Genomic DNA, 16,912 nt, shown 5'->3' with positions numbered 1-16,912 from the left:
CACTGTTCAAAATCCAACATTCATGATAGTATGAGTGTGCATTAGTGCACATGGCATGGGTGACTTGCACCATTAATGCTGAACAATATATACAGGTTTTGGAGCAACAAATGCTGCCATCTAGACAACGTATTTTTCAGGGAAGGCCTTGCTTATTTCAGCAAGACTCTACCAAACCACATTCTGGGCCTATTACAACAGGCTTTGTAGTAAGAGTCAGGGTGCTAAACTGGCCTGCCTCCAGAACTGTCACCCATTGTAAACATTAGGCACATTATGAAACGAAAAAATACGACAAAGGAGACCCCAAACAGATGAACAGCTGAAATAAAAAATATCAGGTAACAATGGGAAAACATTTCACTTTCAAAACTACAGCAATTGGTCTCCTCAGCTCCCCAACGTTTACAGAGTATTGTTAAAAGAAGTGGTGATACAACACAGTTATGTATATTAGGTATTTAATTATATTCTACATGTTGTTTAAGATACTATAGTCATGTGAGAATATGGTGAGAACAGCTACTCATTGAATCATCCAATTTAGTAGATTGGGCCGGAAAGCGCTACCACTGATAGACCTTAGTCAAAACCAATTGCAGTACTATAGGTTATGGTCATTCAAGGCTTCTTTACCATTCATCTAGCAGCAGGATATCATGCTAGCAGCGCTAACTCAGATTTTCTTTTTCAAAATAAAAGCTATCATTTAAATATATATGGCAATATAGTCAACAATCTAGTCTGTCAATCTAGTCTGTCATTTTATGTTTAATGTCCGTTCCAGTGTTGTTCTTGTCTGTTCTTTTTTACAGACCAGATTGTTACCTATATGGCCTTATACATTTCAATGATGGCTTTTATTGTAATAAAGAAAATCTGAGTGCTGCCAGCATAATATCCTGCTGCTTAAATAACGCTAATGAAGCCTCGTTTGGCCATCACTAGCGTCTGGTACTACGCTCGGGGTGTTGTATTCGTTCAGTCAAAAAACGTACTGAAAAACGTTTTGCCAAAGAGAATCGTTCTGTTGGCTTCTATTACAAAACGTTTTGTTTGGTGGAATGAATACATTCTGACGTAGCAGGCGTTGGTCTCGTACACGCTCTTAACAAACCAGGGGATGGAGGCGTTAAGTCCCGCCCTCCAGAAGTGCCTCATCGCTACTTTAAGGTCATTTCCATTCGGGAACTACTCACCAGTCGAGTAACGTTTAGACAGCAACGAGGAACACAGTAAAGCAGGTGCAAATCATTATCCGAAAATGTCGCTGTCGAATAAACTTACCCTGGACAAGGTGGACGTGAAAGGAAAGCGGGTGATCATGAGGTGAGCTAGAAAAGAGGCAGTTGAAATGTAGGTTGCCATTGCTTGCAACCATTTTAGCAATGTGATTTGTAGGGCAAGATAGTTGGGCAGATGCTTTATATCGTTGAAAATATTCACAATACATTCGTATCCAGGAACAGCACTGGAACGAATTTCCTTGACAAAATGTACGTGTGTATTTGTGGAGGACAGATTAACTGGCTAGTAAATGATGGACTGACGCACTGCTAACCTAGTGATGGAACACAGGAAGTCGAACCAGACAGTTACGTGACACAGGAGCGGCACAGAATGGTTGCGAGCATCCCTAAAAATGTATATGTATAATTTCAGTTGCAATAAATGTATCTCATACATTCATTGGATGATGTCAGATCATCAGATTTGTAGTTAAGCCTAACGATATAGCGCTAAGCACAATATGTAGCCTGTACGTTAACTTTACTGTATTAAATTTAATTAAACAAGTCTCTTATGTTATTAATATAACATCGTATACAATTTACTCGACCATATTTGCTAGCTAATCTATTGTTTGGATATATCATAGTAAAGGGTGCTTTAGTACACTGAAACGACAGCCACCTTGAAACGTTAGGCCATCCTGGACTCTCCAACTCCATGCACCTATGACGTATGCAGTGGATGGGTTATGGACTTCTTAAAGGTCGAATTCACTCTCAAATTGGCACAATTTATTTTAAGTGGTTGTGAGGTAAACTAATTATACTATAATATGCTTGCGCATGTCGTAAATGCAGTTTTGTAAATTTTCCATTGTGCGTCTATGAAGCTGCATGTGACTGACTCATGTATTAATGGTTGCTATGGAATCTGCTGTGGTGCAGGTTTGTAAGTATGTATTGAAAAAAAAAAAAGTAGGTAGTGACAGTCTTGGTTTGTGAGTTGTTGCTTTATTTAATGTCACTTATAGCCTTGGCCTGTATTAAAACAAAACACTTACAAATGGAAACAAAAATATATATTCGCAAGCGGAAATGTCGGAGTCCTTTCCTTCCAGGATCAGCATGGCAACCACTTATTCTTAATTCATTGTCATTCCTTCCTGATTGATTTCCATTAATTTGTTGACTATAGCACCACCATCAGGCCGATCAGCTTGAAAGTTTGTGGAGGCCTTCCTGTCTTAGGCCTGAACCCGTATACTAAGTTTGGTTTTCATTGGCTCATATCAGCCATTTTGTTAAAGATACCAACAATCCTTATACCGAATCTTTAGATACTTGTCCCAAGATGATATATGCAGATGCAAGATTGTTGCAGAGTTCTATTTGAAGGTAACTTTTTAGTGAAAATCCAAGATGGTGGACTTCATGGGTTTCTTGAGGCAAATTTAGGTGAAGAGGTACCTGTGGACTGAATTTCAGACCTCTAGGTCATAGGGGGTGGATAGATTTCTTATTCTAGCGCTACCTAGGGTTAAATAGAACCCATAGTCTAACAGATGAATTCAGCAGACTGTATATAATTGTATGTGAAGTGGCGTGTCTGTAGCACATGCCATCTCATGGGAATGTGTGTCCAAAAAAGGAATAATAATAATAATAATAATAGGGCTAATTTCTAAGTATTTCCATATTTGTTGTTTAAGTTTGTCAATCAAAGAGACGCTAGTGGTGCTGAGTCTGAAAGGCGCGGTAAGTACTGTTAGCATGTATAACTAATTCAAGAGAAAATGGAATACAGTCTAGCTTGTTGATAACAATTTCTTTAACTAAGAGTCATTTTTTGCTGGATGTCGTTTTATAAGAACACTAACCTATTTGTGTGCTTTCTAGAGCTAAAGGATTCCCTTCCAATTGAAATATATAAAAGATAATGATCTACAGTGTAAACTATAAATTGCACAAATGAACCCTGTGGAACTCTTTGCGGACTACTAAGAAATTCAGATTCAATCAGTTACTATAAACCCGATGTAATTTTGAAACCTGTGGCAATAGTCTTTGTCCAGGCCCAATGAAGACCTCTTCCATTATGATTGAGTGATTAACTGTATTGGATGCTTTCAACAGGTTAACAAACAGGGCAGCACATTTACGATCACTTGGCTGAGGTAGATTTTTTTCGTAGTAGTTCTGTGATAATCTTTTGTCAATATTCTGAAATTAAGAGACGTCTTGGTATATGCAGTAATCCTGCAAAGTGTAATCCACTCTTGACTTTTTCAAATGTTCTGTCATTGACCTGGACAGGTGTCACCATGACATAAAGCCCAATTGTCTCAGTCAGTGAGAGCGGGAGACAAAACGGTGGCGTACACTTGAATGATTTCTGTTGGGTTCACGGCACGGGTTAACGTGGGAATCAATTAAACAAGGTGGTTACATATGCTCTATCTTATTTTTTAAATCTGTTACAGAATGATTTTAGTGTGATGAAAACCAAATAAAAATGTTGGGGAAATTAAGGATTTATCGTAGTCTTTATTTCAGACTTTTTTTTGTGATTGGGCAATCAGGTTCTCATTGATTTTGATCATGTTTGAGCCTACAAATGCATCACTACCCATTTGTTCTCTCTGCATTTAAGATAAAAAAAATAAAAATATGTGACAGTGTTGTGTAATCCAGGTAAGATTAACATTCTCCCACCACACTTTAATCTATTTAGGCAATAATGGCTTTTCAACTAAGCTAATCAGGGTCCAAACTGTCAAGCCTCCACTGGGTTGCTGCTATTTGGTGGAAATCATTCTGTGTCTAGCTTCACCTCCTTCTCCATTCCTCTTATACAAAAATCTGCCTCTGTTGGGGGACATTAGGGGGAAAAGTTTCCATTACACAACTGTGACAAACTGTCAATCAGTAACACATTGTAGGAGGCAGTGACAGTATAACTGACTGGCAGACTATTTCACTGGTTTGTGATTGGGGGAAGATGGGGCAGCAGCACTAATAGCCTTTATCAGGCATGTTGCGTTGTCCTAGTGCTATTGACCATTTGACCTGTTCCCTGTCAGTTGTGACGAACTGACGTTTAAGTTTTTTAATATATTGAATGACAGACTAGTTAAGCATTTAGCAGAGTCTAGTGCATAGTGGTTTATAATAATGAATGCATGCGGTTTCATACTGACTCACACTGGAAGTACAGTGTAAGAGTTTGTCAGTGTTGCATCATTTCTATTCAACACTTAGCTTAACCCAGTGTCATAAACGCATCTAAGTTCAAAAAAACAACTAATGTATGACATTTTTCTTTTGCAGGGTTGATTTCAATGTGCCCATGAAGGACAATAAAATTACAAACAACCAGAGGTAATAATGTGCTGCTTTTTTTTTTTTTCTTCATCTTCTGTAGGTAATATGAATGACTATGCTTCACCTTAGACCAACTGCTGCTAGTTTATTGTATGGGAACCCCATTTCCCTCCTTTGCTCATACTGTGTTTCCATTCATTCCAGGATCAAAGCTGCTGTTCCCACCATCAAGCACTGTCTGGATCATGGGGCAAAGGCTGTGGTGCTGATGAGCCATCTGGGTCGTCCTGATGGGATCCCCATGCCAGACAAATTCTCCCTGCAGCCTGTGGTGGCCGAGCTCCAGAGCCTGCTGGGCCAGTGCGTGAGACCGTGCTGTTGTCCGTGTTCCTTTAATATCTAGGCTGATTCACCTGTACGCCACAGACTAGGTTTCAGTTAGTGTTCAAACGTGCACGTGTTTGCTTTGCTCCGGTCCTCAGGGACGTGCACTTCCTGAAGGACTGCGTCGGACCCGAAGTAGAGCAGGCCTGTGCTGACCCGGCCGCCGGTTCCGTCATTCTTCTGGAGAACCTGAGGTTCCACGTTGCTGAGGAGGGCAAGGGCAAGGATGCTTCCGGAAACAAGGTGGGTACATCGCCAGGGCGACGGCTGCAGCAGCTTCAGTCTTTCCCAAAAGTTACTTTATCTGACACGGAGGCTTCCTGCCATTCAGACCAAGCTGCATCTCTCTCACTGTCCTGTGACATTTGGCCTCAGCAGAGAAGTACACCCCAGCAGCAGAGCAGTGAGAAGCCAGGAAAATGTCTGAGCTAAATAACAGGACATGTCGTTTGGAGATCAGGTTAAAGAAAAGGGTGTGTCATCTGTTTGAGGAGTAATATATCAGTGTGGAATAGAAGAATAGGATATGGGAGGATAACCTGGCCAAGTTTTCCAGTCGAAGCACATTTCAAGTAGGATAGCAGCTTACAGGAGCTGTTGTTGATGGTTACCATCTGGAGGTCACAGTGATTCAATCTCAGTCTGGAGAGTCAGTTTGTTCCTGTTTGCTGCTGCGCTGTTTTCTGTGGTTCCCGGAGGGAATTAACAAGCCGATATTCTAGTGACTACTAAAGGACTGTCCATGATTGTATCGGTTTTAAGCTGTAAATGTACAACTGCAGCCTTTTGTTGGGGGCGGGTACAACACAAAAATAATTATCAGTATCCAAACTTGAGTAATTGTGGGCCATTATCATGTAAGTGTAGTTGGACTAGTCTTCATATTTTAATGGGTACTCTACACTTGCATGGACTGTATCCCGTCTAGCCACGACCCTTTGCCTTGGGGTAGCCCTGACCTGTTGACATTTGTCTGAAGGGTAATGGGCTGTCTAAGGCGATGTGTTGCTTTTCTTGTCCTGTGAGCCCTGGCTGGTATGCAGCCATTTGAGGTGGGGGAGGGGGAGGGGAGGGGCAGCTGTTGGCTGTGTAGACTGACCGCGGCACACTGGTGGCAGACTGAAGACTGAGTTACCTTTAACCACGAACCAGCATTGGATCCCGATGTTTAGGATTGGCGTGGAGCTGTGGGCAAGTGGCGACACACCCGTGACTTCAAGAACCCATGCTGTCCCTGCTGGAGACCAGGGTTCAATCCCCAGTGTGTCCTTGAACATGGTCTTCCCCTCACTGTCGATAAATCATGACGAAATACAGGTGAATGACTAGGGTCGGGGCTGGTGGAGTCTGAATCCAGGTCTGTAATTAAGGGAAAACCTCCACTGACCTGCCGTTGTGCTGGCATTTGGAAGTTACACCAGCGATCAGCTTTGACCTTTCTGTGAAAGAGTCATGACCTTTCCCTGCTGAAGTGCAGTGGGAACCTGATCTGAAGTGAATACAGAATGGTATATTTACTCTGTACCTGAATCATGTTGTAGTGCGACATAGAATTCAGAGAGCTCAAACCGAAATAGCTGCAGGCATTAATGGATGGATGAACGGTCCCCCTCATGGACAGGGCCCCCCCCGGCGTTGGACAGGCCCCCCCCTCATTGTTTCATGGCTGCAGGAATCCGTAGCACCGATGAGCTGTTCATTTGACTTACCTTTTATGTAGTCCACAGCAATTTACTGCAGTGAATGCATAGATTTTATATTTGTAGTATGTGACTCAAACCCATAACTGTGACATTACATACACCATGCTCTTACAAAATGAGCTACTCAGCACCCAGTGTCCCTGGGTGTAAGCTGGGTAGAGGGTATATGGCACTCGACTCCTACATGAAGGCAAGTAGTTTGTCTGGACTGGTGTTGTCTGCGTAGAGCTAGATGCTCTGTTAACCGCCGAGAAGAGGAAGAAAGCTTTTTCTTTTGTGAGCAGACCGATTTCTAGACTTGATGAATGTCATAAGAATGATGTATCGCACCTGCCTGCCCAAGGTGAATGGGAATGACTAACCACTGACACTGTCCGTTTCAGCTGATCAGTGCGTGCCACTTTTCTCTTCCTCTGTTAGACCAAAGCCACCCAAGAGCAGATTGATTCATTCAGGGCCTCTCTTTCCAAGCTGGGAGATGTCTACGTCAACGACGCCTTCGGCACAGCACACCGAGCCCACAGGTAGGATGGAGCTGTCTCCGGTCGCATTCCTGTGGAAGGATTGGAGTCGTTTAGGAGAATCATTCTGAATCAACTCCCAGTGGGTTTGGGAGAGTCGACTAGAAGTCATTCTGATTGTTATTCAACTAGTTGCTGAACCAGGAAGAAGGCCAGAACCAAACTCTCAATGCCACTTTTAGTCTTTACAAATGAATGCTTCTGCTCTTTCTCTTCTCTCCCCTACCTGACTGTCACTTCTCCAGCTCCATGGTTGGAGTGAACCTGTCTCAGAAGGCTGCAGGCTTCCTGATGAAGAAGGAGCTAGACTATTTTGCCATGGCCCTGGAGAAACCTGCCAGGCCCTTTTTGGCTATCCTTGGAGGGTAACTTGTCCAAGAACATTTTGGTGGATTAGGTTATGGTTATAGAAGGGGCTAAGATGGCTCATCTGTGTTAATTAGGGAATAAAGTATCCAGATGACTGTATCTGCTTCTTTAGTATCACTTCCCAGGCTGAAAAGCAGCGCAAACTGTGGAATCTGGCTTGACTGAAGAGAAATACTGAGGCCAAATATGTATGAATTTATGCTAGCTCTCTAAAAAGTCACTTTGTGACTAAATACTATCCCTGATGTCCAAGGAGACAGGGAAAGCATTCAGTTTTGTGTGGTGATGCAGCTGTGTTCGAATATATAAGGCCTGTTGCTCTCTTGTTGTTCTCTACAACTTGATTACTTTTGGGCTGTTATAGTATCAAGGTCCATTAACACCCAAGAGGCAACCCAGGAGACTGGAGGCATGTTATATAATATCTCAGTCTGTGTGGCCACTGTAGTGTTTCTTTAACACTGGGCCCCTTCCCAGCTTACATGGTGGGAATGTTAAAACACCCAACTACTGTCAGGCAAATAGGATGAAATTTGTACATGTCAAAGTCCATTTTAGCTCAGTATTGTCCAAATGTTATATCTGGCTGCTGTCAAAGACACTGATTCATCTGGTTGCTTTACTGCCACAAAAATGACCCCAGTGTTCTGCACAGTTCAGCTTTTTTGGCCTGCCAGTTACAAAGTACATGCTGTGTGTTTTCTAATAACAATGGAATGAGAAGCCAGGAAAATGTCAAATGGAGGCTCTTGACAATGGGTGTACGTCTTTTGGATTCAGCACTGAATAGGAGATGTGTGGGATTCATTTTAAAGAGACGCCATGAGGTGTCAAATGTTTTCTTATGTTAACTGCACGTGTAAACGTTTGTTTCTTTTCTTTGTCTGTGTGCAGTGCTAAGGTGAAGGACAAGATTCAGCTGATTAATAACATGCTGGACCAGGTCAATGAGATGATCATTGGTGGTGGTATGGCGTTCACCTTCCTCAAGGTCCTCAACAACATGGAGGTGAGGACTGGGGGGGGGGGCTACGCTTTGTGTTTGAGGGAGACACCACAGAGGAGAAGATTGTAGGAGGTTCTGCTGCTTTTTTAAAATATTTTTCTAGGCCAGTTGTTTGAAATAATGTCTTTAACCTCTGAACACTTGCGCATATTCCCGATGGAACTTGTTGAACGATTGACTGTGGGATTCTAGTTGAAATGCTCCCGTGACTGAGCCTGTCTTCTCCTGCAGATCGGCACATCTCTGTACGATGAGGAGGGCGCTAAGATTGTCAAGGAGCTGATGGCCAAGGCTGAGAAGAACCAGGTGAAGATCAACCTTCCTGTGGACTTCGTAACCGCTGACAAGTTCGACGAGCATGCCCAGACTGGCACAGCCACGGTGGCGGCCGGCATCCCTGCAGGCTGGATGGTGAGGAAAGGGGGGAGGGGGGTACATGGGTCATGTTCATTAGGGCATGAATGGGAAAGAAACAAAAACAAATATTACTGTCCGACAAATCCCGGAAGTTCCTCCAAATGTCTGTTTTCTTCCGTTTGGTTTCCAATGATTGGGTTTTATTGTCTTGTATGGTTTTCATGGGAATAGGTGCATGAATTTGCTAGCAAGCGATTTAGGAAATTGTATCACTTTGACTGTGGATAATTTTTTTCCCCCTAAGTTTGGAGATGAATTCCCTCCATAACCACCCATACATCTGTGGTTGATCTCTTTCTGGGTTCTCCCCAGGGTCTGGACTGTGGACCAGAGAGCAACAAGCTCTTCGCTGAGGCTGTAGGCAGAGCCAAGCAGATTGTGTGGAATGGCCCTGTGGGTGTGTTTGAATTTGAGAACTTTGCCAAAGGAACTAAGAGTCTGATGGACAAAGTTGTGGAGGTCACTAAGTCAGGCTGCGTCACCATAATCGGTAAACCCCCCTCCTACTGCCTTCATAAGACAACAGTTGTCATTTAGCATATGTTCTCACAGTACTGAGAGCAACAATGATGGATTACAAATAAATGCATGCAAAATTTAAATAATTTAGTTAACACAACGTGCTGTTGTCTATAATGTTTACGAGTCTTATTGAAGTGTTTTCTTCTAAGTGTGCTATTTTGACTACTTATGTCATTCATCTACTCATTTCTTAATTTATTTTTTATATAGATATCATTATCTGATCTAGATGGTGCAAACGGCTCTCCTTCTTCCTATAGCAATGAATGACAACCATTTGAGTGTTGGCACTGTATGACATTAACATGAACGCGTGTTGTCTTGATGCCCAGGGGGAGGGGACACAGCCACCTGCTGCGCCAAATGGGGCACAGAAGACCAGGTCAGTCATGTCAGCACAGGAGGCGGAGCCAGTTTGGAGCTTCTGGAGGGTGAGTGACATCACTACGGCTTCTGCATGACTTTTGAACTACAGTCGCGCACATAAGTTTGCATGCCCTGGCAGACATTTTTTTTAATCTTGGCATTGATTTAGAAAATATGACTGATCATTCAAAAACTATTTTATTGAAGGATAGTGATCATATGAAGCCATTTATTATCACATAGTTGTTTGGCTCCTTTTTAAATCATAATGATAACAGAAATCACCCAAATGGCCCTGATCAAAAGTTTACATACCCTTGAATGTTTGGCCTTGTTACAGACACACAAGGTGACACACATGTGGGCAGTTAAAGGTGAATTTCCCACACCTGTGGCTTTTTAAATTGCAATTTGTTTCTGTGTATAAATAGTCAATGAGTTTGTTAGCTCACACGTAGATGCACTGAGCAGGCTAGAGCCATAGGGAGCTGAAAATAATGGTCAAAAGACCTGCGTAACAAGGTAATGGAACTTTATAAAGATGGAAAAGGATATAGAAAGATATCCAAAGCCTTGCAAATGCCAGTCAGTACTGTTCAAGCACTTATTAAGAAGTGGAAAATTCGGGGATCTCTTGATACCAAGCCAAGGTCAGGTAGACCAAGAAAGATTTCAGTCAAAACTGCCAGAAAAATTGTTTGGGATACAAAGAAAAACCCACAGGTAACCTCAGGAGAAATACAGGCTGTGTGGTTTTTTCAATGAGGCCAATATGACAATACTTGAACAAAAATGAGCTGCATGGTCAAGTTGCCCGAAAGAAGCCTTTACTGTGCAAATGTTACAAAAAAGCCTGGTTACAATATGCCTGACAACACATTGACACACCTCACAGCTTCTGGCCCACTGTAATTTGGAGTGATGGGACAAAAATAGATTTGTTTGGAGAGGGGTCAACAAGGCCTATAGTGAACAGAATACCATCCCCACTGTGAAGCATGGTGGTGGCTCACTGATGTTTTTTGGGGTGTGTTAACTCTAAAGGCACAGGGAATCTTGTGAAAATGGATGGCAAGATGAATGCAGCATGTTATCAGAAAATACTTGCAGACAACTTGCATTCTTCTGCACGAAAGCTGTGCATGGGATGCTCTTGGGCTTTCCAGCACAAAAATGACCCTAAGCACAAGGCCAAGTTGACCATCCAGTGGTTACAGCAGAAAAGGTGAAGGTTCTGGAGTGGCCATCTCCTGACCTTAATATCATTGAGCCCCTCTGGGGAGATCTCAAACGTGTGGTTCATGCATGACAACCAAAGACTTAGCATGACCTGGAGGCAGTTTGCCAAGACGAATGGGCAGCTGTACCACCTGCAAGAATTTGGGAACTCATAGACAACTATTACAAAAGACTGCACGCTTTCATTGACGCTAAAGGGGGCAATACACAGTATTAAGAACTACAGGTATGCAGACTTTTGAACAGGGGGTCAGTTAATATTTTTTTCTTTGTTGCCATGTTTTGTCTTATGGTTGCGCCATTCTGTTGTGACCTACAGTTGAATATGAATCCCATATTCATGTTCAAGGGTATAACTTATGAGCACACCTGTATGTCCAGTGAAGTCACGCCCCTAGTGTGTGTGTGTGTGTGTGTGTGTGTGTGTGTGTGTGTGTGTGTCGACTGGCAACAACAGGGTCCATATTGCCTCTGTCATTCCTTTGCCCACAGGTAAAGTGTTGCCAGGTGTGGATGCCCTCAGCAGCGCCTAAGCCCCGTTACCTTGGAGAGGGCGGAGTGGCAACATTCTCTCCCACCGGCGTTTGGACGACCACACAGCCCACAAAGGGACAGTTATTCCCCAGTCTCCTACCCAGCACTTGTCTACCACCACCTCTAGCACTGCCCTCCAGTGACCGGATGTCAACCCCCTGCTCTCTAGTGTGCTGCTTTACAGACGGCTGACAGAAACTGCAGTGACCTTTCTCTCGCTCTCTCTTTTTGCTCTCAATTTCCTGCACCTGTTTGACATCTCTATCCACGAGGACAGGGAGGTGTTGATGGCACCACTGTTCCTTCCTGCTGTGTTTCTCAGAGAGATGAGAGCCATAGACCAATTTACTGCTGTTTTCACTATACAGGAGTGTGGGCTTTTGTCATCTGTATAGCCTATAACCTAAGTATGTGTATATGTGTGTTTGCACTACCATTGTATAGACAACCAGAGCTGGAAGTATAACAATCGTTCTAGATTAAAAACATTGTGGTAACTATCTCCACTTGTTGTTGCTATGTCACAGTTGCGCTGCTTGTCTCAACCATATTCTCCTCCCTGTGATGTCATCCATCATGTGACACTGGTTTGTAAAACTGTTGGTCCCTAGTTGGAGTTTCAGCCGCTGAGCAACTGTAAGTCATGTGACCTGAGCAGATACTCAAAGAATAAAACCCTTTGAGTAAAACAAATGTTTGGCTGTTAATTTCTTTGTAGATGTCATCTGTGACGTGGTCATGCAGAAATCATGGATTTCAAGTTGGGTAACAATCTCTTTGTGTTAGTTAAATGTATGGTTATTGCATAGATGACATTTCACAGGTCTAAGGATTCATGCATGGAAGATACACTGCTCAAAAGAAATGAGGGGAACACTTCAATCACACATCAGGTCTTGATAAACTAAATATATTAAAGATCAAAGTCTTTACTGTACATTTTGTCATTTGTTGAGAACAAAATCACGTAGCAACGGTCAATGGAAAGCAAAATCACCAAACGTTTTAAGGGCTGGATTCAAACGCACACCTAAAATCAAAGTGAACAACTGAAATCACAGGCTGTCCCAACTAGTGTGAATTTCATCACGGCAACTCAATGTGACTCCGTAGTGTGTATGGCCCCCACGTGCCTGTATGCACTGCACTCCCTACAATGTCTGGGAATGTTCCTGATGAGATGGCCGGTGGGGTCCTGGGGGATCTCCTCCCAGACCTGGATCAGGGCATCAATGAGCTCATGGACAGTCTGTGGCGCTACTTGGTGGCTTTGGATGCACCAATACATGATGTCCCAGAAGTTTTGTATTAATTACAAAAAATGTATGCAAAAAACAGATTAGTTTGTAATGCATATGTAAAACCCTATTGGGGTAACAAACCCCACTGGACCAGTGACCCCATGGTGGGCCAGGTACCCCAGTACAAAAAACAATTTTCTGATAACATTTCCTCAAATATCTAAAGTATAAATTGCATCCATTTGGTTCCCTTATGGGTTTTTTTTGTGTCTGCAAGTAGACAATGCTCCTGGGGGGCCAGTTACCCCTTTACAAAAAAAAATCAACATTTCATCCAATATCTAAAAAAAAGTATAAATTGCATTCATTTGTTCCATTTTTATTTTTGTGTCCGCAAGTAGACAATGTTCTCAGGGAGGGCTAGTTACCCCATCATGCCCTATATGTGGTGTCCTCAAATGTAAATTTAGCGTAGTAGGCTAATCAACGTAACTTAGAATAACGGAGATGCACGACATTCTGCCACGATAAATGTACTGTATTAATAGCTTACATGACATTGCGTTTGAAAGGTTTGTTCTGAGTTGGCAACATTTTGACAAAGTTGTCCTTAGAAATATGAGCCTTTGCATTGAGGAACCGGTTAAAAGTTGAAATGGCGGTTATTATAGTAATTTTTCAACGTGCAAAAATACACTTTTTTTTACAAGCCCCAATTGCAGTTCATATTTCCACCACACAGTGGTGCAAAGTGAACGCGAAAAGTAGCCTACAGTTTACTGACCTAGCCATCAGTAGCTATTTGCTTCAGCCAGTGTTGCCAGGTCGGGAGATTTCTTTCCCAATTGGGTATTGCGGTTAATGACAGTGAGCGGGTAAAATGGGTTTGGGCGGGACGATTTTCAGGTAGGGTTGTCTAGTAAAATTGCGTTTAGTCGGGTTTTGTGAAGTCAACGATTCAAAGTTAGATGAGTTACATTAATTTGCGATTCCCAGACTTCTTCGGGTACCACAAACATAAATTTGCGTTGTCCGAAATACCGCTGTTCACACGTGTTAATAGTAAACCTATAGTCTCATGAGTCTCCTGTGAATAGGTTTAGTATGCTACCCCTTTTTGGGAACCACTGGCTATTTAGTTTTTTTGATCGACATAGAAATCACATAGCCTAACAAATAGTTGTTATACACTGTGAAACCTACAGTATTTAACTGAGTTTTTGTTCAAAACTACTTATTGCCTCCCTTAGGGTGGAGAATATTGTTATGTACCGAAAGATGTCTTAGTCCTAATCTTTGTAGTTCCTTTTCACACAACGAGTGAGATGTTATATCGTTTACTGAATGTTTTTGTAGTCAGTTTATCTAGGATGGGCAGTCACCTCTGTTTTTCTCTAATTATGCATTTTTTCCTCTTTGAATAGCTGGCGAGTAAACATTGGTCAACTGAGTTCAGCTTGGAATTTCTAGGCCTGCCACGACAGGCTTTCACCAAGTTTATTCTACAACAAAGTATCCTCTAGTACCCTCAAACTGAATTTGGACCTCGAGGTAATTTTTGTCATTGCAATCCTCCAATCAGGGACTTAATTGGACTTGGGACACCAGGTGGGTGAAATAAGACAATGTAAAACAAAAAACCAATTGGCTCCGGACCTGGCAAAGTAAGAATAGCGTACGTCTTCCTAGTACTAACCTGATCCCGGGCATGTCAAGTCCGAGTAACTCAATTTACCACCTACGAAAACACTAGGCTAAGTGGCGAGTTAAGGCCAAATGAAATCAGAATCCCTCCCTCTCGTAAACATGTCGTCATCAACCCCTTGATATTGGGAAGGTAACTGATTACATATTAATCCATGTTTTTATTGTGTTTTGGCAAAATCATATTTTAAAAAGAACTGTACCGTTATACATTTTAATAACAATATGAATTTTCATGTTCATGTAGCCTACAGTAAAACGTTTACTAGAGTTACAGGACAACATTCAAAAGAGAGGGAAGGATCTAATCAAAGCACATATACTCACATCAAATACAGCATTAATGATAGGTATTAAAACAAGTGTCAGAGTCGAATGCTGATAAACGCATCGCACTGGATTTGACATCAAGCAGTCATCAAATGCACTTATTGAGTACATTTATTTGGAGTTAAGTGTCGACTGTACCAATACATTTGAATAAAAATGTGATTCAGTGGTGCAACTCATTCAATAGGGCCTATGAATAATTTGCGCCGTTAATTCCTCGTTTTGAGGAAATAATATTTTAAAATGGTTATGGGTACGTTTTAGATGTGTTTCTAAAATTGGTTTGGATTAGCCTACATGAATTTGGATGGGGCAGGCTGTTGTATAGGCTGCAGTTATTTAATGAATTAGAGGTTCGCTGCCTACTGATGAGGCATGCCTCTGTCTCAGAGAAGCTGCAATACTTTTTGATACGGTGAACTGATCTTGGGAGATATTTGACTTTCTAAACCACCAGACCATACTTAATCGATTTCAAACGGAAGCCTGGAGACTCCTTTATCTTGAAGTACTTACACCCCTCGCTTTCAACTAGCCAAGCTCTCTCCATTCCTTAGCAATAAAGACGCTTCTGTATGCCCAGTAGTTCATAAAAGACGCACAACAGTGGCATTGTATGTGAGCTTGTAAAGGGAAAAACGACATAACCTACATTTACGGTTATTTTTCTTTGTAGGCCCTAACGATTTTCACATCTAAAAGTATTTAAGTTACATCGTATATGGCTTTGGGGTAGGCCCGCAGAGTTGATCTCTTTTTAGCATACAAAAGACTTTTGTCATCTTTTTTTTTCTTTTTTTGTTATCGCCTGAGCGACGTTTCCAAACGCCAACAGAAACGCCAGCAAAATTGTCTTACTTCCTATACCAGACTGGAGAAGGAGGGATTTCCCCTAAATTTAGGATTTTTTTTTCCAACGCGGGGGTTGGGATTGCGCTTGCCCGCCATGCCGGGTTTCCAAAGCATACACTGCTGCCGCGACTTTGCGGTTGGTTGAAAGGGGACGTTGTTTCATGCATTCCCTTCATAGCGCAGTCAAGTGGAAAAAGGATTCCTTAACTTTTTCAACATTTGGAATATGAAATGGGAAAAGAACACGCATACCCGACATTAATTCAAAAACAGCATTCAATTAGAAGGAAACTATCCTAACATGGATTGTTCATATTAACATTTTTAGAAGAGTTGAAGAAGTTTTGCCCATTATCGCTGATCAAGTCTATGGAAAACCCAAGTAGGGACGTCAGAGACGGAGCAGCGATATCGTGAAGTATCATCAAAAGGTGAACATAAATAACGGAATAGTCCAGCCTACTTAAGATTTGTTTATATTGTTTCCTATGACATGTGAAACTATAACTGTGTTGGCTTTTTGGTCATTCTACCAGAAGTAGTTTTTGTAATGTATCTAATTTATCAGAGCGAACAAAACGGTAGTCCAATATACATTATAGCCTACATTTTAACGGCATAACAGTGATATTACAGTATACATAACATTGATCAGATGATGCTCATATTTTGACCTGTGACAGACATAATAGCCTGCACCCTGGATATGACAGTCTGCAGATCTGTGTTTGACTGTGTGTTTGTATTGCCTCCTGCCCCCAAATGTAATGCTTGCAGTTCGAGTTCCCAATATTATTACCACTTTTTCATGACTTGCCTACATTAACATTGTTGTATCACACACTGTTATGTTGACATATTCCACATGTTCTAAAATAACAGTAGGTTCCTATCCATGTACATCATTAACCCGCTTGATTACTACACATCCCATGATTCTATGGTTGTGTGTTCTTGGACCACTGCCCTGCCTTCTTTCAATACGCTTAATTGTCCCCCCACGATGAACTCAGGGAAGGGAATGTGGATTGGACTCGCATGTATGTCAGATATCTGACACCACTTGGCTGATTTTGATGACATTTGTGTGAATGATGTCTTGCCATGGAGGCAGAAAAGCAAGCCATTGAAAATGCTAATTTAATAGACTCTAGTACTGACATAAAACTGG

General features: G+C 42.0%; 2 protein-coding genes across 6 annotated transcripts in view; both read left to right on the top strand.

Moving 5' to 3' along the window:
• The first annotated feature begins 1,147 nt into the window (after positions 1-1,147).
• Positions 1,148-12,116, top strand: pgk1 (phosphoglycerate kinase 1). Its single transcript, XM_010870935.5, has 11 exons — positions 1,148-1,329; positions 4,560-4,610; positions 4,758-4,913; positions 5,036-5,180; positions 7,061-7,164; positions 7,407-7,526; positions 8,425-8,539; positions 8,768-8,947; positions 9,266-9,443; positions 9,808-9,906; positions 11,573-12,116. The coding sequence occupies exons 1-11, from the start codon at positions 1,265-1,267 to the stop codon at positions 11,611-11,613; spliced, it is 1,254 nt and encodes a 417-aa protein (XP_010869237.1). The 5' UTR covers positions 1,148-1,264; the 3' UTR covers positions 11,614-12,116.
• Positions 12,117-14,671: 2,555 nt separating this feature from the next.
• Positions 14,672-16,912, top strand: part of amot (angiomotin) — a 34,765-nt gene continuing 32,524 nt past the window's right edge. For 3 of the 5 annotated variants that reach the window (XM_034293313.1, XM_010870932.5, XM_010870931.5), the window contains exon 1: positions 15,794-16,172. The gene's annotated coding sequence lies outside the window, so the exon portion shown is untranslated. Of the gene's footprint in view, positions 14,693-15,793; positions 16,173-16,912 lie in introns of those variants that run through there. The other 2 variants (XM_020048286.3, XM_010870933.5) reach the window with 2 other exon arrangements.

The sequence above is a fragment of the Esox lucius genome, chromosome 7 (assembly GCF_011004845.1).
Source record: "Esox lucius isolate fEsoLuc1 chromosome 7, fEsoLuc1.pri, whole genome shotgun sequence".
Classification (NCBI taxonomy): domain Eukaryota; kingdom Metazoa; phylum Chordata; class Actinopteri; order Esociformes; family Esocidae; genus Esox; species Esox lucius.
Note: the sequence above shows the minus strand (reverse complement) of the source record. Positions and strands in the feature narration are given on the sequence as shown.